The sequence below is a fragment of the Eptatretus burgeri genome, chromosome 3 (assembly GCF_056783735.1).
Source record: "Eptatretus burgeri isolate ZD-2024b chromosome 3, Ebu_testis_v1, whole genome shotgun sequence".
In the NCBI taxonomy this organism is placed as follows: Eukaryota; Metazoa; Chordata; class Myxini; order Myxiniformes; family Myxinidae; genus Eptatretus; species Eptatretus burgeri.
The window spans coordinates 32,654,829-32,679,663 of NC_140963.1; the positions used below are offsets into that span (position 1 = coordinate 32,654,829).

Consider the following 24,835-nt stretch of genomic DNA (forward strand, 5'->3'; position numbering starts at 1 on the left):
GGACAGCAGTGGAGCATTTCGGCAACAGACTTCAAAGGTTGTTGAGGCTTCCTATGAGATCGCCATGTTGATTGCAAAGAGCAAAAAGAGCCGTAACATCGGAGAGACTCTCATGAAACCAAGTGTACTGCGTGCAGCAGAGATCGTTCTGGGGAAGGATAGTGCAAACAAGCTTTCCCAAATCTCTCTATAAAACGATACCGTCAAGGGAAGGATCGATGAAATGTCTCAAGACATCGAAGAACAAGTTATTGGCCAATTAAGAGCTTCTCCTGTATTTGCCATCCAGTTGAACGAAGCGACTGATGTTGCTCAGTGTTCTCAGCTTCTGATGTATGTTCGTTTCGTGTCAGGCAATAGTGTAAAAGAGGAAATGCTCTTCTGCCATCCCATGGAACGTTATACAACAGCAACAGATATTTTTCAAGTGGTATCAAACTTCTTCCAGGAAAATCAACTTTCGTGTGACTCACTGGTAGGGGGGTGTACTGATGGAGCTCCGGCCATGCTTGGTTTGCAATCTGGTTTCACAACAAGAGTGAAAGAAAAAAGTCCATCTGCTATAGGTACGCACTGCATCCTTCATCGTGAAGCCATAGAATCCAGAACTCCACCTGCTGAAATGAGGGATGTCATGAACCTGGCTATCAAGGTAGTCAACTTCATCAAAGCTGGAGCCTTAAACAGTCGTCTCTTCAAACAGCTGTGTGTGAATATGGATTATGAACATCAAGCCTTTCTTTTCCACACAAACATACAATGGCTTTCAAAGGGAAATACGCTTGGATAGCTTTTGGAACTTCGAGAAGAAGTGGCAACATTTCTAGATTCGCAGCAGAAAGCAGATCTCCATGATAAGTTCCAGCCTGAAGGATTTTTGCTATCTCCAGCTTACCTGGTGGACATCTTTGAAGCGCTGAATTTCTCAACCTCAACTCCAAGGGAAAAACATCAACATAATCATGCACCATGATGTCATTTGAGCCTTCATGGCCAAACTCGACCTCTGGAAATGTCGAATTCAGGATAGAAATACAGCCAGTTTTGCTAACTTGGATTCTGCTCTCACTGACAGTTACGTTGATTCTGAGTTAAAGAAACAAATAATAATGACTCATCTGAATGAAATGAAAGCAGAATTCATCAGATACTTTCCGGATATAGATGAGAAGCGCGAAGCCTACAAAATTCATGAAGAACCCATTTTAATGTGAATTAGCTGATATTTCAGACGAAGTGCAAGAGGAGTTTCTTGAGTTAAAGTTTAACTCCTCGACTGAAGAAGACTTCAAAAAACTGGATCTTGAGATATTCTGGGTCACGCACATTCCTGTTTACCCTTTGATCTCACATCAAGCTCTTCGGATCCTGACAATATTTGGATCAACGTATCTTTTGAAGCTGCATTTTCCACGCTCATTGCTGTCAAGACCAAGTACAGAAACAAGCTGAACGTTGAAGGGGACTTGCGTTGTGCTCTCTCTGGCATTCGACCATGCATTCAAGATCTGGTAGCTAAGAAGCAATGTCAAGTATCTCATTAAATGTCATCTCATTAAATATGCTGTGTATATGAGTGTTGCTTGCACAGACTTCTTCATTCAATAAAAAGACTAAAAACACTTTTTCAGTTTTTCCTTGTAATTCAGGAGGAATTTTTAATCATTTGGTTGAAGATGTGAGGGGGGGGCATGGAGGCAAGGATCTACTAGAGGGGGCATGGTGGTAAAAAGGTGAAGAACCACTGGTCTAAAGAGTCTACACCCCCTTTCAAAATTTTCACCTTTTGTTGCCTTATAAACTGGAATTAAATTACATGAAATCAGACTTTTTCACTTTTATTTACACATCGTAACCCACAACTTCCAAGTGAAAAACAAATTATACAAATTTCAGAAAATTAACTGAAAATACAAGACTAGAACATCTTGGTTGGATAAGTGTCCACCCCCCCCCCCCCCATTATTACAGCAATTGTAAATTAGCTCAGGTGTAACCAATCACCTTCAAAATCACACACCAAGTAAATTGGCCTCCACCTGTGTTAAATGGTGGTGATTCTGATTATTTCAGAATAAAATCAGCTGTTCCTGTAGGATTTCTCTGTTGTGTAGTGCATTTCACAGCAAAGACTAAACCATGAGCACCAAGGAGCTTTCAAAAGGCCTCTGGTCTAAAGTTGTGGAAAGCACAGATCAGTGGATGGGTATAAAAAATATTCCAAAGGTCTTGAATATCCCTTAGAGCACTTTCAACACAATCATTAAGAAGTGGAAGGTGTATGGTACCACCAAGACCCTGCCTAGATCAGGAAGTCCCTCCAAACTGGATGACCAAGCAAGGAGGAGACTGATCAGAGAGGCCACCAAGAGGCCAATGGCAACGTTGAAAGCCACATGCCTTTATGGCAAAGACTGGTCACTGTGTTTAAGTGACAATATACCAAACACTCCACAAGTCTGGCCTGTATGGTAGGGTGGCAAAAGAAAGATATTACTCAAAAAAGCCCACCTTGAGTCTGGTTTGAGGTATGCAAAAAAACACTCCAGAGATTCTGAAGCCATGTGGCAAAACGTTTTGTGGTCTCACAAAACCAAGACGGAAATTTTGGCCTAAATGCAGAAGTTACATTTGGTGCAAACCCAACACAGGACATCACCTAAAGAACACCATCCCTACTGTGAAGCAGCATCATGTTGTGGGGATGTTTCTCATCAGCAGGGACTGGGGCACTTGTCAGAATAGAAGGGAAAATGGATGGAGCAAAATACAGAAAAAATCCTCGAGGAAAACCTGCTGCCCTCTGCAAGAAAAACTGAAATTGGGATGGACGTTTACCTTTCAGCATGACAATGCCCTGAAGCACACAGCCAAAGCTTCACTGGAGTGGCTACGGAACAAAAAGATAAATGTCCTTGAGTGGTCCAGTAAGAGGCCCGACCTAAATCCAATCGAAAATCTGTGGCATGACTTGAAGATTTCTGTCCATCAACTCTCCCCAGACAACTTGACTGAGCTTGAACAGTTTTGTGCAGAAGAATGGGCAAATATTTCCCAATCAAGGTGTGGAAAGTTGGTCGAGTCCTAGCCCAACAGACTCACAGCTGCAATTGCTGTCAAAGGTGCTTCCACAAAGTATTAACTCAGGTGGGTAGACACTTATCCAACCAAGATATTCTAGTTTTGTATTTTTAATTATTTTTCTGACATTTGTCGAATTTGTTTTTCACTTGGAAGTTGTGGGTAACAATGTGTAAAGAAAGGAGGGAAAAGTCTGATTTGATGCAACTTAATTCCAGGCTATAAAGCAACAAAAGGTGAACATTTTGAAAGGAGATGGAGACTTTCTTTTGGTACTGTATTTAAATACTACGTTGTATTCGTATTTTTTATCTTTTACTTTAACAGACATTTGGACAATCTGTTAGACAAACTCACTAGTGACCTCTCTGTGATTATCACATTGAACAATAAATATGCTTTCCAATTAAGTTTAATGAAAGCACAAATTGGCTTTCTGGTTTGAACTTTTCTTCTAATGAGAACAACCTATCAACAGGAGCTTACACTGGAGGATTGTAGAGATAAAGAGATACAGCATAAAGTATTTTTTTATACAATGTGACAAGTATCAGAAGTGAGGGTTTTTGTTTTTTCCTGAAAATGTCTTCACACATTAAACATTAATGGTATTAACTGTTCACTCATCATGAATGCGAAAATTATTTCGATGGTGAGGAAATTTTATTACAAAACAGATAGGCAGCCCGTGACGACATACCGAAATTCTTATGTTGCCCAGCCACAAAAATTATTGCCCACCCCTGGCCTAGATGTACGCACACTCGCCTAAAAGCTGCCTAGCCTGGGTTTGAATCTCAACCCAGCTATAAAAAGTCATCCCGGTATTTCACAGGCAACGTGATTCTTCAATGCGTGCGCCGTCCCACAGAAGGATGTTAAACGGGCGTCCCATCTGTTAACATTCGTTAGTGGACGTTAAAGATCATATGGTGTTCTTCGTGAAGAGTGGGTGAGCTCGAGCCGGCACCCTGAATAAATTCCAAATTCCTGCACTAACCAGCAGGGGGTGTTGCATCAGCGACACAACCATTGGTGCTACCCCGCAGCCTTGTGCTGCATACGAGCAAAGAATAAGAATGCAAAGAAGGTGCCAGCTTCATAGAAATCCCTGAACACATTCTAAGTGCAGTAAGAATTCTCATATTCCGTAGTAGTCAAATTAGTCCCGTTCACTATGTCCAGAAATATGAGTTTGTTATATTTTTTTGGAGATGAGGAAAACTACACATTTTTGGAAACTTCATAGAATAAGGAATCAGAAAATGCATGATTCCATTTTCTCAGAAGCCAATAGGGCGGCCATCTTGGATTTTTAAATGGCGACCTTCCAATACTATTTTTTCAATATCTTGACTTCTTGATGACCTAGGATCATGATTCCAGTGGCTAAATCTACATTTTTGGGGGAAATAAATCCAACGGTGATAATTAGAAATCAGTACAGATGATCAATAGCACAGGTTTAGGTCACCATCTTGGATTTTTAATGCGCATAACTGAAGTTTATGCTTATCTCCTTATCCTGGCTCCTAGGTGACATAGAACCTGATCCAAGTGGGTATCTGAACAAAAGTGTACTTAGTGCAACAAGTCAGTGTACAGGTACATAATCTAGTGCTGGCATTTGTAGGTTTATCTGTGGTGATTGTAATTGCAGATATTACGTCAGTATCTGCAGGTATTAGAGGAACATCAAAATAATTCAGACTAATCCAGGTATGTTGTTGTTTCTAGTGGCTGGTGTGTATGCAGCATGTCCAAGCTAATGCCAGTTAGCACATGTTAGTTGCGTTTCCAGGTGTGTCAACTGAAAATAAAAGCCCCTCTGACTATTTTTTGTATGTACATTATACCTCACATATTGTATGTGTAATATTGGGTGTTGTATGTTAATGGGTGGTGTTTACCTTTCTTTTTGCGGAACTGTATTAGAGCCACATGAGCAAGATGTCTCAGCTTCGTCAGCTTGGAGCAGAGAGACAGGGTCAAGAAATAATTAACTGGAAGCTGTGTATACTCTGTCAGTCTGATGACCAAAGTAAAGGACACTTGGTATTACATCCTAGACTAGATTCCTACCAGAAGATACTAGATACAGTAAAGGAGAGAGCCAGCTTGAAAGATGGAAACTATGTTGAAATGTAAAAGTGGTTCACGAACATCAAAAAGGAAACACTATGTGAAGAGCATGAATTTTGGCATCGCAGCTGTTACCTGGTTCCGACTAACAAGGAGCACATTCAGCGAGCCCGAGACTGCTATGAACATGCATTATCCACTGGGTCATACCCTGCCAAAAGATGTGGACAGAACAGAGGAAGCACTGATATGGATGAACCAAGCCCATCTGGTCAGTCTTCCCCCATTCACACGGTCATGTACGGTGCCGCTGGACAATGACCGGTGTTTCTTCTGTCAAGAAGACACTGATGAACAGTTGTTCAAAGTCTGCACACAAAATGCTGGAGAAACTCTCAAATCAGCTGTAAAGTCGCAAAATCCAGCATTCAAAACGAGACTGAACACATGTAACTCACCAACAGATGCCATGCAGTAGATGTTAGATATCACAAATCTTGTTGGACAAAACATGTATTCCATGCCACGCGAGATCAAGGTGACACAAAGAGTTCATCAAAAGTCCATCCGCTACAAAATGCATGTCTGATTGAGCTGATCAACCTTGTTAATGTGCAAACTCAAAACCAAGCCTACCTCTCAATTGATGACATTGAAACCGCATACATGAGAATGCTTGGACCAGACGGTATGGAAAACCATTTCCCGGCATTCACCAGATGGTGGATGAAGGACAAGATCCTTACTGAACTGCCCAGTGTGGTCTGTCCTGCAGAAGAACAGAAGAAAGCCAGCAGTCTTGTACTCTTGTACTCAGGCTGATCTGACGGAGTATCTGGCAACAAAGACGGTTGAATACAGCAAAGAATCCCCCAAGCTTGTCATTGCTTCTGCTGCAGGACACACCGAGAGCAACAGTCAATTGGACTTTGAAGGCAACAACCATGAAGAAGCAGACACCTTGTTGATCCACCATGCAGTTCTGGCTTCACATCGCAACCCATCCGATGTACAGCTCATGTTCTTCTCCCCAGACACAGATGTACTGGTGCTGGTTGAAGCAAATTATGAAATCCTGCTGAAAAATATTTGTGTTTCAATGGCATCTGGGATTTTGGAAGTGAAACCAATCTGGAAAGCTCTGGGCGCAGATCGAGAAAAGGCTTTGCCGGAATTTCATGCATTTACAGGAACAGACAACACTGGGCGGTTTTCTAGAATAGGCAAAGCTACATGGCTGAACTTCTACCTAAAAGCAGATGATCATGTTGTCAAGGCTCTGCAAATGCTGTCTCAAACCAGTGAAGTGACAGAGGATCTGCTATCTACTTTGGCTGAGTTTGTATGCACTGTATACTTACCTAAGGGGATCCAAATTGACAACATCCCTGAACCGAGATGGTATCTTTTCTGCAAGAACATGGCAGAAAGTGAGAAGCTTCCACCCACACTTGGCACTCTCAAGCAGCATGTCCTATGAGCCCATATCCAGGCCAGAGTGTGGAGTCAGGCAGACATCGCTCAGCAGGAGTTCCTTGACCCACTACAGAATGGCTACTACAAGGACGATGATGGCCAGCTGAAACCAATAACAACTGAGTCCCTCCCAGCACCAGAGGCCATCATTGAGATGGTCAGATGTCAATGCAAAGCAGACTGTTCTTCACACAGATGTTCGTGCAATTCAGTGGAGCTACCCTGCACGGAGCTATGTCAGTGTAGCACTGACTGCCAGAATGATGAGGCCTAAGTCACATTTGCCACGGCGGCCGTGGGGTCTCCAAAATCTACGGCCACTAGCAATTATACGGCGGCCGCAGTATTTCCATGGTCACACAATGCAGCAGTCACATATGTTTTTATTTTTCGGGGAGCCGCACGGCGTATTTATAAATTGTGGAGACCGAAAACGTGGGGGTGCCGTACGGTCTTTGATTTGATGTCGCACGGTGACCTTAAGGGGGCCCTGCGGCGGCCATATAATTTTCAAGGCAGACGCAAGGTAGCCTCAAGGTGCCCGCAAGGCGACCGCAGGGGGGCCCTAAGGCAAACGTGCGGCCAGACGGACGGTAACGAGTGGGTTCATTTTTTATTTATTTTTTTATTATTTTTTACCAGTTTTTTTTTTGGCTTGTCTAATTGCTACGGCGAACGAAGAAATGAAAAAAGTTATAACTCCGCGTTATAATTCCACGGCGACCCCTACGGCCTGCAAAAGATCGCCAAACGGCGTAGGGCCACCCTGAGGCCACCGCAGAAACTCTGCGGCCGCCGCACGTTTCTGTCAATTCAGAGGGCGTACGCCCGCTGTATCCTCGCCGTAGAGCAAATGTGACTTAGGCCTGAAGACTCTCTGGATATCACATTTGCTAGTGACAGTGATGATGATAGTGAGGACGATTGAGATGTGTAGACAGACATGACAGTTTGCTTGTGTTTGCTTGTGTGTAAACTTTGGGTGTCAAATTCCGAATATTTTTTCTTTTTCTGTTCTGTTCAGCTATGCATATTAAAATTCAAGATAGACACCCATACATGTGTCATTGACATTTGTAATTATCACCATTGGATTCCTTGCCCCCAAAAATGTAGATTTGGCCACTGGAATCTTGTTTCTAGGTCATCTAGGAGGCGAGATATTGAGAAACTAGTGTTTGAGGGTCACCAGTTTTAAAAATCCAAGATGGCCACCATAATGACATCTGAGAAAATGGAATCAAACATTTTCTGATTTGTTAGGCTATAAGGTTTTCAAAAATATGTAGTTTGCATGATCTCCCAAAAATGATAACGAAATTACATAAGGAACCTGACTAATTAATGGACAGCTGACTTTAAACATGGATGTGAGTCCCTTGAAAATAACCCAACGTTACAGAGAGGTTATTGTTGATTGTGAAGCCAAGACCCATAAACTCTTGCCCACATCAAATCTATACTAATCAAAGTGTGTGTGTGTGTGTGTGTGTGTGTGTGTGTGTGTGTGTGTGTGTGTGTGTGTGTGTGTGTGTGTGTGTGTGTGTGTGTGTGTGTGTGTGTGTGTGTGTGTGTGTGTGTGTGTGTGTGTGTGTGTGTGTGTGTCCTCCATAACTCCAAAACCGTAAAACCTAGCAGCCTGAAACTTTGCGTGCATACTAAGAAAACTCCAAGGAAGTGCAAGAGTGTAAATTGGGTGTTTGGTTTCATTAACACACCCCTTTTGAATATAATTAACGGCCTTATTGAATTATATCCTTCATCAGGCGATCCTTGGCCACCTCGCTCTCTGAAGTCTCAAGGCGTTTCCTGGGTTACCTCGCTGGAGTCTGAAGCTGCCATGTTTTTTGGCCTGCTCAACCAAGCCTTGACTTGGAACAGGCCACAACGATTTCTTAACGATAAAGTTTCTTTTGTGCTTGACTCACTCATATTATCGAATGTCTTCTCATCATTGCTATGAATTGCTGAGTACATTGCAATGCTTATAAATGCCCGGAGACGTCAGCGTTCATTGCCATATTTCATTTCCGCACTTGCGATCACCACAAATATCTCTTAAACTCCAGAATCAAACTTGCAAGCAGATCCAACTCCTAGAAAAGTGTTTATTTGTTAAATTCGGACATATTTGACATTGAGGGCGACTCCAGGAGGTGTATGTTGACAACGATGGTTTGGTGATTGCCAATGGCGTGCCAAAGGAGCCGTTTATCAACCGTTTCATTGGAGTGCTTGCTTGATTGCTTAAGCCACTTGGCGAGTGCTCTCCAAGTTGATTGGTTGTTTGTTTCTGGAAAAAGTACACATGCTTTCAATCTCACATTGATTAGATGTACGTATGTTTCCGCCTTTGTTGGGCCCCACGGTGTCGTGCAGTGGGTGCCTCGGGAGGTTCCTCATCCACTGAAAGTGTGCAATTTCATTTTTACAGGACATCGCTTTATTTAAACTTTTTGTGTGATCTCCTTTTGTAATCTCCCTCTAACTTCGACATCGATACTTATTTAAAGAAACAAAAAAACAATAAGGTCCATCCGACCAGGTGTTCACCATATTTGTTCTCGCTGTGAAGGCATATAGCATAGGCTGACATTTTGTGTTCTGGGGCTTGATACATTTTTGAATTGAATTTCGCTAATTTCCCACTTTCAATCGAAGCATCTCTCAAAGAACACTGTTTCAAGGTAAATATTTGTGTTTGTCGTTTTTATTTACTTTATGAGTGTGTGCATTTGCACATGTGTGTATGTATATAAACTGTATTTCCTCAAGAGCACTTGGCACCGGTGTGTGTGTTATTGGTCGTTGGCTGTTATCTCCATATAGGGGTTTCAGAAAGTGGAATGGTGGAATGGAGCCCTCGCAAGTCTCAAAGTAACCGTGTGTGTGTGTGTGTGTGTGTGTGTGTGTGTGTGTGTGTGTGTGTGTGTGTGTGTGTGTGTGTGTGTGTGTGTGTGTGTGTGTGTGTGTGTGTGTTTGCTTGCTGCTGCCTGCTGTCTCCACATGTCGGTGGCTTTCAGGAGGTGAAGCAGAGACCTACAGACAGAGACAGAGACAGAGACAGAGACAGAGACAGAGACAGAGACAGAGACAGAGACAGAGACAGAGAGAGAGAGAGAGAGAGAGAGAGAGAGAGAGAGAGAGAGAGAGAGAGAGAGAGAGAGAGAGAGAGATAGAGAGAGAGAGATATATATATATATATATATATATATATATATATATATATATATATATATATATATATATATATATATATATAGTCATATACAAGTTTCAGAATGTAGAATGAGTCCTCCCAAAGTGGGCTCAAAGTATTCACCTTCATTTCAGTAAGGGGTCATGATTCATGGACCAAGATGCAAAGTTTTCTGTTCTCAAAGTTTTGTGCCGAGGGCTCTTCAGGATCGTCACTGAACTCCGGACAGCTTTGACCTATAGTTCGTTTGTCGTAATATTCCCAGGGATGGTTTCTAATATCTCTGTGGGGTTCTTCGTCATCGTTCCCGAAGCTCTATCACTGGGACAACTTTGACATTCTTCAGCTTCCTGGATCTTTTCACTTCATTCTTGAGGTCTTGGTATCTGGTCATTTTCTTGACTACTGCATTGTTTAATCCAAAATCACTGCTATTAACAACCACAATTGGCAATGATTTCTTCTCTTTTTTTTTGTACCGAAGTATGATATCTGGTTGCAATGCTTTGTTTTCGATGTTCACGCTCGATGGGATCATTGGGTCGTACGTGAGCGGTACGTCCATGTTTTCAGTGATTGCTTTTGGTTCATGTTCCCACAAATTCTCTGGAACTGGGATATCAATGTTTTTGCAGATGTGCCAGTGCTTAACAGTAAAAACTATGTTGTGTCATTGTGTGTACAGCTGTTCTGACGTGAGATTTCTATTTTGTGTCTTTGGTCATTAAGCATAACATACCACTCACCACTCCCTCTCTTTGCGAATGCCACCTCCACCCCTCACCTTTCTCTTTTTTAATCTTTTCCTCCTCCCCCCCCACTCACTCACTCCTCACTCCCCCCTCCAAATAAAATGCAGCACTCCTCTCCTCTCCTCCTCTCCTCTCTCCTCCTCTCCTCTCTCCTCTCTCCTCTCTCCTCTCTCCCCCCTAACACTCCCGTCAGCAAAGCGACGGGTTGTATTTGCTAGTTCTTGCTATAATTCACAGAGGGTGTGTGTTTGTTTGTGTGTACGTGCGTTTGTCGTGCTACTCCTACAGTTCTGCGCCGATTACATCCAGACTTGCTACATTGGATCCACATGACCCCAGTTAGTGTATAGGGGTGTTTTTATCTTTGTTGGTGGTTTTGGAGGCTTGGAGGGGTGGCAACGCAAATTCTCCATGTAAATGTGTATCGTGTAGCGCCGCTCCAGGTGGGTGAGGGCATTATAAGTCCCCACCCATTCCTGTCCCCACATTTTCCAGTGTCGTCGGGTGATTTGAATTTCTCAGCGAGAGATACTTTGGAGAGGTATTTTTAATTACACATTTGAATAAGGATAATAATACAATCCCCTTGGCCGCTCCCTGTGGTAGCGGGTCCTTCTAGTAATTAATTATGGAGGATCGCAGCGTCAAGGTTACCGAAATATCCACAGAATTTGGAATTTCTAAAGGATCGCAGTGTTAATGTCACCACAATGTTGAGGTTCAGCGTTTTGTATCCATTGGCAAAAGGCACGATGTAAATACAATTATTGTTCTTTCTAAGGAAGCATTGGCATGTCCAATGTATCAGAAATATGAGTCACCGGAAACCTCAGCAGTCATAATGATAGCAAAGCGTGGTATGTTGTGAGCTTCTCAAACTCTTCATTTTAGATCTAGCTTACTGTATCACTTATCTGGTTACTGATGATGAAATTCTGAAACTAAACTGCAACAGATGCACCATCACAGAATAAATTTCCCTTCCAACTTTGGCTGGCAAAATCATGTCCTCAATTTTCTGGGATGCCAAAGAGATCCTGTTGATTGACTATATGCTTTGCAAAAGTAGCATTGCAGAGAAAAACTATGCAAGCCTCAAGCAAAAATTGAGGCAGGTGATTAAGGACAAATGCTAGGGAGTGTTGACTAAAGGTGTGATCCTGCTCCATGACAATACACCTGTGAACAAGGCAAGGTTGCACAGGCCACCTTCATAACTCTGGCTTTGAGCAGCAGATAACCACCCCCCCCAACCCCCACCCCACCTGCAGCCTGGACCAGGTCCACAATGACAATAATATTTCAACATTTAAAGTGCAACTTGCATGGCCGCTGATTCACCAACAAGGAACTGACTTAAGCAACTGGGACATCTGAAGGAGCAAGCTGAAAACTTCTATTTTCCTGTCTTACCAATTTTGTCCATTGAAGTCAGGGACATTATATATTGAAAAGTAAAAAGTTAGCGCGTCTTGGATTATTGTGTCATGTTCTGAAAACATTTTTGAAGCTGGCCCGCATATAAAATGAACAATTACTAGATTATTATGTACGGTATGTACACACAATTTTTTTAGCCTTGTGCCCACAGATAACTCAAACTGGTGACAATGCATGGTAGCACATCAAGTTAAAGCTCCTGGCCTTTATATGCTGATAAACTCAACAAAGTACACCATAAGGTTCCATCATTTCATAAATAATTGTTCTTTCGATCAGGGCTGAGCACATACCATGAGACTGATGTTTTTGATGTAAGCAGCTGATTCTAGATCGATCTTGTATATGGTCTGTTCAGCACGATGGAACGCATAGCCAAACCTGCAATCAAATAATTTTTTTTTAAAGAATGAAGAACATGTCTTGCTGGTGAAGACGTGTCAATCTGTATCAGACAGGTGGAATGATGGATGAAATCAACAGGAAGTTGATTGAGGTATGCTAACCACCATTGGAAATGGTGGCTAGCATACCTCAATCAACAGTCTCAATATGAAACTAGAACGGGAACTCTGTAGAGCGCATACCTTCGCCGCCGCAACTTTTTTCCGGGCACATTTGAAAAACGTCCATGACGTCACAACCGTCAGTCCGATTGACGTCAAATTTGGTGTGTAACCTCCTTGCAGGCAGTCCAACAAAATGGAATGATAAACACTGAAAAATTAAAAAGTTGAAAAATGACGTCATTTTGACGCACTTCCGGGGACGTCACGTCCAATCGGGGACTACCATTCTGAAAGCTCGTAGTTTACTGAACGTTTTAACGTTGGTTTCATGTCAATCGCTCTATTAGATCTGAAGCTATGCCTACAAGTATATTTTGACCTTGAGTGTGACCTTGACTACAGAGTTAATTGGCAAAACCTGTACATCAATAAACAGATATTTTGGTACTGATCCTAATGCCTGGATTTGGGAGACTTTGCTTTATAAATTATATAGATATTTGAATGTAAAATATCAGGACATTTTAGCCACAATTGAAAAACGTCATGTTCAAACGTCAATGACGTCATAACGGTCAGTCCGATTGAAGTCAAATTTGGTGTGTGACGTCCTTAAGGTAAGTCCTACAAAATGGTATGATCAAAACTGATGAGATCGAAAATTGAAAATTTACGTCATCTTGTGACGTCATTTAGACGCACTTCCGATGACGTTACGTCAAATCCGACACTATATATCCGAAAGGTATCTCGTCATGGAACAATATGGTGGTGGTTGCATGTCGATAGCTGTATTATGAAGGAAGTTATGCTCAAAAGAGTGTTTTTGACCTTTTCATGACCTTGACCTTTGACCAAATCGTCCTTGGATACTCACGAATCATCCCACCAAATTTCATGCAATTCGGTTTCATACTTTCTGAGTTATGCGAATAACAAACAAACACACATATTCACAAATAAATAAATACACAGCGACCAAAACATAACCTTTCGCAGAATGCGAAGGAAATAACTGGGAGAGAATCTGAAATGATTCCATGGAGAGTTATATGCATAAGGGGAGGAAGTCAGCAATGCACGAGTCCAGCAAGGTGCAAGACTTTAATGCCCAAGAAATGTGCAGAAACACAGGTCTAACATATCGATTGAGATGCAGGTTCTGCATCCATTGTTGAGAGAGATGCACCAACATATTCAAAGTCGAGTGACTAAGACCGAATCAAAATTAATGATCAGAGATCAGGCCGTTTGAGATGAGCAAAGAATGTCAGCTAAGATAATGGATTCCATGTCTTTCTTTATAATTGGTAATACAGCACAGTAAACCCTTCTTTTACATGTAAAATAATGCCTCATTTCTTCCAGAAAAATGTTGAAATTAAAAAATATTTTGGTATCCACATATGTATTTCTTTGGTTTGCAGTGGAACAAAACAAAAAAGCTGAAAAAGTACTAAATCGTAACTTATTCCAAACAGAAATCCTAAAATGGACCAGACAATATTATTGCCACCTTTTAGAAGTTGTTAGAAATATTTAGATTTCAAGCAGGTGATTCTCCTTTACTTCAGAATTGAACTCACTGTAATGAGTTGCAGGTGCCTGCAATATAAAAAAATCACTCATCCAACCAGTTTGAACAAAGAAAAGGAGTCATTCTGCTGTTTTGTGTTACTGTGTGCCCCACAATGAACATGAAGAAAAGAAAGAAAACCAGAGAATTGTCTGAGGAGGTCAGATACAAGATTGTAGCCAAGCATGGACAATCTCAAGGCGACAAGTCCATCTCCAGAGACATTGATGTTCCTGTGTCCACCGTACGCAATATTATTAGGAAGTTTAAGGCCCATGACACTGTATCCAACCTCCCTGGATGTGGCCGCAAGAGAAAACTTGATCGAAGATTGCAGCAAAGGATTGTTCGAATGGTGGAGAAAGCACCTCAATCAACTGCCAAACAAGTTGACCTTCAGACACAAGGTTCGACAGTTTCAACTCGCACCATCCATCACCAACTCAATGAAAGGTAGGAGACCCAGGTAGGAGTATGGTACTCTATGGTAGGAGACCCAGGGGGACCCCACTGCTGAGAGAGAGACATAAGAAAGCCTGACTGGAGTTTGCCAAAACACACCTGAACAAGCCAAAATACCTTGTCGAGGCTCGTGTGAGACCTAACACACAACACACATCAAGGGGGCATGAGACAAGAGGGGCGGGAGTGGGAGGGACAAAATAGTGGGGAAAAGACACATTCGGAGATCTGTGGAAGGGAGAGGGATGGGACGGGAAACACGGGGAATAGAAGATGGACATTACAGGGACTTTCAGGAAGGAAAGTAGGGAATTTGAAGGAAGTGGGCTTGGGTGGATTATCGGGGGTAGAAAAGATCGAGGATTTGGATGGGGGATGATAAGAGGTGGTGGTGAACAGCTGTTTTGAAAGCCTGGAGGGAAGAATGGGAAAGAATAGTGAGGGAGTTTATTCTAAAGGCGGGAAAAAAAAGAGGAATGAAAGAGTGAAGGTGAGCAGTGATTCATAATTTTGGTAGTAATCATCTCTGTTTGCAGAAAACAAAATGAAGCCTTCAAAGAAATGAACACCTTCAATACAGTCAAACATGGAGGAGGTTCAGTGATGTATTGGGGTTGCTGTGCTGCCATGGGCACTGAGTGCCTTGAATGTGTGCATGGCATCATTAAATCAGGGGATTACCAAGGCATTGTGGAGCGCAATATTCACCCAGTGTCAGAAAGCCGGGTCTCCGTCGAAGGTCATGGTTCTTTCAGCAGTACAATGACCCCAACACACACTTCAAAAAGTACCCAGGAATGGTTCAATACAAAATGCTGCACTGTTCTGAAGTGGCCAGCAATGAGTCCAGATCAAAATCCCATTGAACACCTGTGGGGAGATCTGAAAACTGCAGTTGGGAGAAGGCACCCTTCAAATCTGGGAGAACTGGAGCAGTTTGCACAAAAAGAGTGGGTCAAACTGCCAGTAGAGAGGTGTAGGAGGCTCACTCATTGCTGTAGGAAGTGCTTGACTGAAGTTATTTTGTCCAAAGGCTGTGCAACCAAATATTAAGTCGAAGGTGTCAATAATTTTGTCAATGCCATTGTTTATTTTCTGATTTAAAAGGATAAACACCCAGACCCAGACATTCATGGTTCCAACAAACATGGGTTCTGCGTTTTCGCGGTTGATAATTGGCGACGTGCTCCGACATTCGCAGGAAATTTCCCCACGTATTTGCGGTGATTTTTTTTTCACGAGCTGCGAGCACAACACAGTTCTAAAACATATCTTCCACGAGCCATGCACAAAGCAGCTGGATGTACGTACAGTACAATACTCTATGTACGCAAAAAAACATATCTTCCACGAGCCGTGAACATGACCTGCTTCCTGTATGTGTATTGTAGCTTCGGGGGATAAACATACAGTAGACTAGGCGTAAGTCGTCACCATCGGGACCGAGAAAAAAGTGACGACTTAGAAATGTGACTACTTACGCGTATGCGAACAATCATGATGACTGTGGGGTGAAGGATGAAGTCGTGCGTGGCCTGGACACATATGTGTGAGAGCCGGCTATTGTACCAAAAGGAAAACGCAATCCTCGGGGCATAGGTGGGGGTGAGTTGGTGAGTTGGAAAGTGATCAAGCAAAGATGGAATTCATGAATCAGTTTATCAAAAGTGAAGATAATGAACAACTCTGTAAGACAACTCGTATACCATCGGTGATGGTATGGTGACAAATTACATGACACACAGTCATCGTGGTGATGATTACCACTCAATGCCTATGTGTAAGTGAGTGCGGTAATGTACAAAACAAGCCAAGATAAAACCATGATCGGACTTCAACACTAAGCTCGATCGATCCTTTACTGCTTCACAAAGTAATCCATTATGTTTGAATACCTCAAACTCTTGGGCATCTGGTGCATGAGAAAGGATTCAAACCGGTCATTGTATTCCATGATGTTGGCTGGGCAATCCTCCACCGAAAGACAGTATCGGCCGAATCGGCCGAAACCGAATATTTGGCTGAGCCGACATTTGCCGAAACCAGATGATGAGCACGTCATCGACATTTTCAAAGGACACAAATTTCACACTTCCCACGGGCCTCACGATCTTCTCCAATTGTCCAAATATCTTGCCCTTATTCTTCAAGATATCGTTCAATGTCTGCCGTTTGATGTCCAACTTCTCAGCTATGTCTGTTTTCTTCATCAGTGGATTTGCCTCACAAAACTGGATAATGTCGTATTTTTCTTGGTAGGTTTTAGTTGTAAGCTTACGCTTAGTCGCCATTGTCCTACCTGCAGTGCGATCAACGTGTGTACGCAGTTATAAATAGCCTATCACTGGCGGTGTACACCAATGAGCGAGCATCACGATTCCATGAAATCGGGCTTCTCACGAGGCAGCAGTTGCGTGTGACGAGTTAGGAGTGGTAATTTACTTGAGTTTCCATTACGTGGGAATGGACAACATCTGACGACTTAGACGAAGTGACGACTTAGAGATGACTACTTACAGAGGGATGACCCTTTATTCAAAGGGATTTAACATGAGATAAATTCGGGACTTTTTGACGCTGCCGACTTAGGCGAAGTGACGAGTTACACGCTGCCGACTTACACCTAGTCTACTGTAGTTTTGCAGGACGTCTCACCATGTGCACTTTAAACATCCGGTACTGCACGTACTGTATTGTAGCTTCGCAGGATAAACATAGTTTAGTGGGATGTCTCAACATGTGCACTTTAAACATCCGGTACTGCACGTACTGTATTGTAGCTTCGCGGGATAAACGTAGTTTAGTGGGATGTCTCACCATGTGCACTTTAAACAGCCGGTACTGCACGTACTGTATTGTAGCTTCGCGGGATAAACGTAGTTTAGTGGGATGTCTCACCATGTGCACTTTAAACAGCCGGTACTGCACGTACTGTATTGTAGCTTCGCGGGATAAACGTAGTTTAGTGGGATGTCTCACCATGTGCATTTTAAACATCCGGTACTGTACGTACTGTATTGTAGCTTTGTGGGATAAACGTAGTTTAGTGGGATGTCTCACCATGTGCACTTTAAACATCCGGTACTGTACATACTGTATTGTAGCTTTGTGGGATAAATGTAGTTTAGTGGGATGACTCACCATGTGCACTTTAAACATATGGTACTGTACATACTGTATTGTAGCTTCACGGGATAAATGTAGTTTAGTGGATGTCTCACCATGTGCACTTTAAACATCCGGTACTGTACATAGTGTATCGTAGATTCGTGGGATAAACGTAGTTTAGTGGATGTCTCGCCATGTGCACTTTAAACATCCGGTACTGTACGTACTGTATTGTAGCTTCGTGGGATGTCTCACCATGTGCACTTTAAACATCCGGTGCTGTACGTACTTTATTGTAGCTTCGTGGGATAAACGTAGTTTAGTGGGATGTCTCACCATGTGCACTTTAAACATCCGGTACTGTACGTACTGTATTGTAGCTTTGTGGGATAAACGTAGTTTAGTGGGATGTCTCACCATGTGCACTTTAAACATCCGGTACTGTACGTACTGTATTGTAGCTTTGTGGGATAAACGTAGTTTAGTGGGATGTCTCACCATGTGCACTTTAAACATCCGGTACTGTACATACTGTATTGTAGCTTTGTGGGATAAATGTAGTTTAGTGTGATGTCTCACCATGTGCACTTTAAACATATGGTACTGTACGTACTGTATTGTAGCTTCACGGGATAAATGTAGTTTAGTGGATGTCTCACCATGTGCACTTTAAACATCCGGTACTGTACATAGTGTATCGTAGATTCGTGGGATAAACGTAGTTTAGTGGATGTCTCGCCATGTGCACTTTAAACATCCGGTACTGTACGTACTGTATTGTAGCTTCGTGGGATGTCTCACCATGTGCACTTTAAACATCCGGTGCTGTACGTACTTTATTGTAGATTCGTGGGATAAACGTAGTTTAGTGGATGTCTCACCATGTTCACTTTAAACATCCGGTACTGTCCGTACTGTATTGTAGCTTCGTGGGATAAACGTAGTTTAGTGGGATGTCTCACCACGTGCACTTTAAACATCCGGTACTGTACGTACTGTATTGTAGCTTCGTGGGATAAACGTAGTTTAGTGGGATGTCTCACCATGTGCACTTTAAACATCCGGTACTGTACGTACTGTATTTTAGCTTTGTGGGATAAACGTAGTTTAGTGGGATGTCTCACCATGTGCACTTTAAACATATGGTACTGTACGTACTGTATTGTAGCTTTGCGGGATAAATGTAGTTTAGTGGATGTCTCACCATGTGCACTTTAAACATCCGGTACTGTACATGGTGTATCGTAGATTCGTGGGATAAACGTAGTTTAGTGGATGTCTCACCACGTGCACTTTAAACATCCGGTACTGTATGTACGGTATTTTTGCTTTGTGGGATAAACGTAGTTTAGTGGGATGTCTCACCATGTGCACTTTAAACATATGGTACTGTACGTACTGTATTGTAGCTTTGCAGGATAAATGTAGTTTAGTGGATGTCTCACCATGTGCACTTTAAACATCCGGTACTGTACATGGTGTATCGTAGATTCGTGGGATAAACGTAGTTTAGTGGATGTCTCACCATGTGCACTTTAAACATCTGGTACTGTCCGTACTGTATTGTAGCTTCGTGGGATAAACGTAGTTTAGTGGGATGTCTCACCATGTGCACTTTAAGCATCCAGTACTGTACGTACTGTATTGTAGCTTCGTGGGATAAACGTAGTTTAGTGGGATGTCTCACCACGTGCACTTCAAACATCCGGTACTGCACGTACTGTATTGTAGCTTCGCGGGATAAACGTAGTTTAGTGGGATGTCTCACCATGTGCACTTTAAACATCCGGTACTGTACGTCCTGTATTGTAGCTTTGTGGGATAAACGTAGTTTAGTGGGATGTCTCACCATGTGCACTTTAAACATCCGGTACTGTACGTACTGTATTGTAGCTTTGTGGGATAAATGTAGTTTAGTGGGATGTCTCACCATGTGCACTTTAAACATATGGTACTGTATGTACTGTATTGTAGCTTCACGGGATAAATGTAGTTTAGTGGATGTCTCACCATGTGCACTTTAAACATCCGGTACTGTACATAGTGTATCGTAGATTCGTGGGATAAACGTAGTTTCGTGGATGTCTCGCCATGTGCACTTTAAACATCCGGTACTGTACGTACTGTATTGTAGCTTCGTGGGATGTCTCACCATGTGCACTTTAAACATCCTGTGCTGTACGTACTTTATTGTAGCTTCGTGGGATAAATGTAGTTTAGTGGGATGTCTCACCACGTGCACTTTAAACATCCGGTACTGTACGTACTGTATTGTAGCTTCGTGGGATAAACATAGTTTAGTGGGATGTCTCACCATGTGCACTTTAAGCATCCAGTACTGTACATACTGTATTGTAGCTTCGTGGGATAAACGTAGTTTAGTGGGATGTCTCACCACGTGCACTTTAAACATCCGGTACTGCACGTACTGTATTGTAGCTTCGCGGGATAAACGTAGTTTAGTGGGATGTCTCACCATGTGCACTTTAAACATCCGGTACTGTACGTACTGTATTGTAGCTTTGTGGGATAAACGTAGTTTAGTGGGATGTCTCACCATGTGCACTTTAAACATCCGGTACTGTACGTACTGTATTGTAGCTTTGTGGGATAAATGTAGTTTAGTGGGATGTCTCACCATGTGCACTTTAAACATATGGTACTGTACGTACTGTATTGTAGCTTCACAGGATAAATGTAGTTTAGTGGATGTCTCACCATGTGCACTTTAAACATCCGGTACTGTACATAGTGTATCGTAGATTCGTGGGATAAACGTAGTTTAGTGGATGTCTCGCCATGTGCACTTTAAACATCCGGTACTGTACGTACTGTATTGTAGCTTCGTGGGATGTCTCACCATGTGCACTTTAAACATCCGGTGCTGTACGTACTTTATTGTAGCTTCGTGGGATAAGCGTAGTTTAGTGGGATGTCTCACCATGTGCACTTTAAACATCCGGTACTGTACGTACTGTATTTTAGCTTTGTGGGATAAACGTAGTTTAGTGGGATGTCTCACCATGTGCATTTTAAACATATGGTACTGTACGTACTGTATTGTAGCTTTGCAGGATAAATGTAGTTTAGTGGATGTCTCACCATGTGCACTTTAAACATCCGGTACTGTACATGGTGTATCGTAGATTCGTGGGATAAACGTAGTTTAGTGGATGTCTCACCATGTGCACTTTAAACATCCGGTACTGTCCGTACTGTATTGTAGCTTCGTGGGATAAACGTAGTTTAGTGGGATGTCTCACCACGTACACTTTAAACATCCGGTACTGTACGTACTGTATTGTAGCTTCGTGGGATAAACGTAGTTTAGTGGGATGTCTCACCATGTGCACTTTAAACATCCGTTACTGTACGTACTGTATTGTAGCTTTGCGGGATAAATGTAGTTCAGTGGATGTCTCACCACGTGCACTTTAAACATCTGGTACTGTACGTACTGTATTTTAGCTTTGTGGGATAAACGTAGTTTAGTGGGATGTCTCACCATGTGCACTTTAAACATATGGTACTGTACGTACTGTATTGTAGCTTTGCAGGATAAATGTAGTTTAGTGGATGTCTCACGATGTGCACTTTAAACATCCGGTACTGTACATGGTGTATCGTAGATTCGTGGGATAAACGTAGTTTAGTGGATGTCTCACCATGTGCACTTTAAACATCCGGTACTGTACGTACTGTATTGTAGCTTCGTGGGATAAACGTAGTTTAGTGGGATGTCTCACCATGTGCACTTTAAACATATGGTACTGTACATACTGTATCGTAGCTTCGCAGGATAAACATATTTTCGCAGAATAAACATGTAAGCATCTTTAATGATCTGCAATCGTGCATTCGTGGTCAGAAACATTTTAAACTTTAAAAACTTTCCGCTTTTAACCAGGAACGGCCGCGAACCAATCGCGTTGTCCCCCTTGTCCCCATTGTACCAATTCCCCGACTTTGATGGTGTCACCATTTGCGGCCTTTTTCATGAACCAGGAATCACCACAAACCGAGAACATTATCCCCCTTGTCTGCATTGTACCAATTCCGCAACTTTGGTGGTGTCGCCATTTGCGGCCTTTTTCATGAACCAGGAACCGCCACGAACTGATAACGTCATCCCCCTCGTCTCCTCTGTAGCAATGACAAAACACTCACGGATTTTCTCCCACACTCGTGGATTTTACCCCGACACCTGCGAATTTTCGTCTATTTCCACAGGATTTTCCTGTATTTTTGTGAGATTTTCCTTGACAATCACGAATTTTTGTGGGTTGGGAAATCCCCGGAACCTATCCCCCCATTTCACATTGAAACAATGCCCCGAAATTAGTGGTTTGTTCCAACATTCGCGGGGTTTTCCCAGAATGTATCCCTCACGAATGTCAGGGTCCTGATGTATTAAGTTCTAAATCAAAAGCAAAAAGTTCTGTAATCTTAACAGTGAAATAAAGAATTGTGGAAACCAAATATTTTTTGTCAATTTCAACTTATTTTTAGAGAAAATTGTGAGTTATTTGAAAAATGTGCAAGGGTGCCAATATTTTTGGCCAAGACAGTCAGTGTAAACGTAAAACCATGTAAACCAAACCCACATAAAACAAGGGTTTTATGTATAAGATTACTGACCTGTAGTTGGTAAAAATAAATCAATCTGTTTTTGCACCATTTTGTGGATGGGACTGATAGTGTCTGTCTTCTCAGCAGATGGGAGGTGGCCAAATGTGAAGGACAGGCTAAGAAAAGCAGACAGAGGACTTGGGAACACAGGGACTGATACTATCTGGGCTTGTCATCAAGCCAGAGTCAAAGCTGCCAAAACTTCCTGTGCATTTTCAGGTGAAAAATATCAGTATCCAGGAGACAGTAGGTACGAGGGGGTAAGGTAAGACAGAGCGGGGTGGTTGGGGATTCAAGGTTTGAAGACAAACACATTCAGGGTTAAGACATTCAGCCTTGTTTCGAGTGAAGTCTACTGTGAAGCCATTTGAGGGACAGAGGACTTGGAGTGGTAGCAAACACCATAACAAGGTGCCACCATGACTGAGGAAGGAAACAGGATGGTGAGTTCAGCCTTAATATTAGTCAGATGTTGTTTTCTGGCTACTTGAGGATGAACACACACTGGTTTGAAGCCTTGCAAAATGACTTAAGGTCACCTTTAATTAGGTTAGCCTTCTGTGGTGAGAAAGCAGGCTCCTTGGTAACAATGGTCTCACCACGAAATTCAGTGTACCATGGCCTAGAGGACAGATATGATAGCATCACCAGAGAGAGACCGAGAGAGACCGAGAGAGACCGAGAGAGACCGAGAGACCGAGCACGAGCGGAGGCTTTTGTGAAGGTTTTCCCTGGTGCAGTCAATATATAATAGGATGTAAAAAAAGATCGAACACCAATCCTTCAGCGACCTGGCATATTGCAGTCTTTGCCAGTCAGCTGCATTGGATATCCAGACTCCAGAGCATTGTGATAGCTCTCCAACAACAGCCAGAGAGACAAAGAGGTAAACTTTCTAAACGTAGGCTTGAAAAGGTAGACTTGAACGAGAGGTAAACTTTAAAAAGGTAGACTTGAATGAGAGGTAGACTTTCAAAGGAATATTGTCAGAGGAACATGAAGCAAAGTAATAGGAAAGGTTGGAAGGAAATTTTGTCATTACCAGGACTGCGACATGTACCATTAACAGAGATCCGAGTTGGGAAGTTCGGGTATTGGGTCAGACCCATGCAGCGGCAGTAGGTCTTGCCTGCAATATCATGGCTGGTTGTTGAGTGCCGACTCCTACTTAAATGGCATTTAGGAATTGAAATTGCCACCAATAAGGAAGAGATCGTGTGCTCACCAAACTACACCTCTAGTGTTAACCCAGCACTTTCTTCAAGCTTCCTTTGCCCATGCAAAGGTACTTTACCTTGCCAAATTCTCTCACCAATTCTTGCAATACAGTATTGTGATATATTCACCATATTGTTCGCTCTTAAGATAGGGTTGTGTCCACAAAATATAATCAAAACGGATTATCCACTGAAAAATCCACATTTTTCGCTTTTGAAATCTGTGCCATTTCATTGAGGTGGCATACCACTCGTGCTCCACAGTCCACATAAATGTGGTGTCCAGGTCGAGTCTGATTGATAAATCATCGTCGTTTTTGCTTCAGATTTGGTGATGTGCCCAGCCTTTCAGACTGCTTTTGTCACAACAGGCAAAGCCAAAATAATCACCACCCTGCACCAAATGTTCGTGACAGAGCATTAATTTTTTGCTGAATAGTGCTTGCAGATATTTGAATGAGAGGTTGTCAAATGCAACATAATGATCTTTTAACAAATTAGTTTGTGATTACTATTTATGGTGAAGCCACATACTTAGTGTGCCCAACTAGTAGAGTGGGTGCAGGGATGTAGAATCCAGTAACAGCAGCAAAGTGGCCCATCAGAGGCTGAGTGTGCACAATATGGTGATTAGCTGGTGTGCTCGCTTCACGCACAACCTGTAAAAGCACACACACATATACGTTGGTCAGTCTCAATACTATAAATCAAAATTTAAAACACTATGAATGAATTAACTTTGTCATCAATATTATTTTCAATTCTCAGAATGATGGACATATATTACTGTATTATATTTTTAAATGCATACATGTTTGGTTATAAAAAGTGGAAAAACCAACATTATTAACCTGTCCTCCTGCACAGCAGAAGACGGTTTTGCAATTGCCTGTGTGTGTGTGTGTGTGTGTGTGTGTGTGTGTGTGTGTGTGTGTGTGTGTGTGTGTGTGTGTGTGTGTGTGTGTGTGTGTGTGTGTGTGTGTGTGTGTGTGTGTGTGTGTGTGTGTGTGTGTGTGTGTGTGTGTGTGTGTGCGTCTGTCTGTCCAGGCAATAACTTGTTTGTTTTTTTTACCATTTGAGATTTTGTCATCAAATTTTCAACAAACCTTTGGTATGAGAATATGGAGAAAATAATTAATAATTGGGTCAAAATGTGAAAGAGCAAAGTGATAGTAACTATAAATAGCTCTTATTAGCCCCGCTGCAGAACAGATGCACGAGCTGAGGGTTTTTTCCGCCTTTGAGACGAGTTCCAGGAATGTGGGCCTGCTCAGGGAAAAGCCTCTAACATGTAGGCCCCTCCT

General features: G+C 42.4%; 1 protein-coding gene across 2 annotated transcripts in view; it reads right to left on the minus strand.

Moving 5' to 3' along the window:
• The window catches only part of LOC147029644 (follistatin-related protein 5-like), a 109,172-nt gene that overhangs the window by 12,792 nt on the left and 71,545 nt on the right, over nt 1–24,835 (minus strand). For both annotated transcript variants that reach the window (XM_085872846.1, XM_085872847.1), the window contains exons 14-15: nt 24,066–24,190; nt 12,324–12,411 (exon numbers count right to left, since the gene is read on the minus strand). In XM_085872846.1, coding sequence (XP_085728972.1) covers nt 12,324–12,411; nt 24,066–24,190 — 213 coding nt within the window. The remainder of the gene's footprint in view (nt 1–12,323; nt 12,412–24,065; nt 24,191–24,835) is intronic.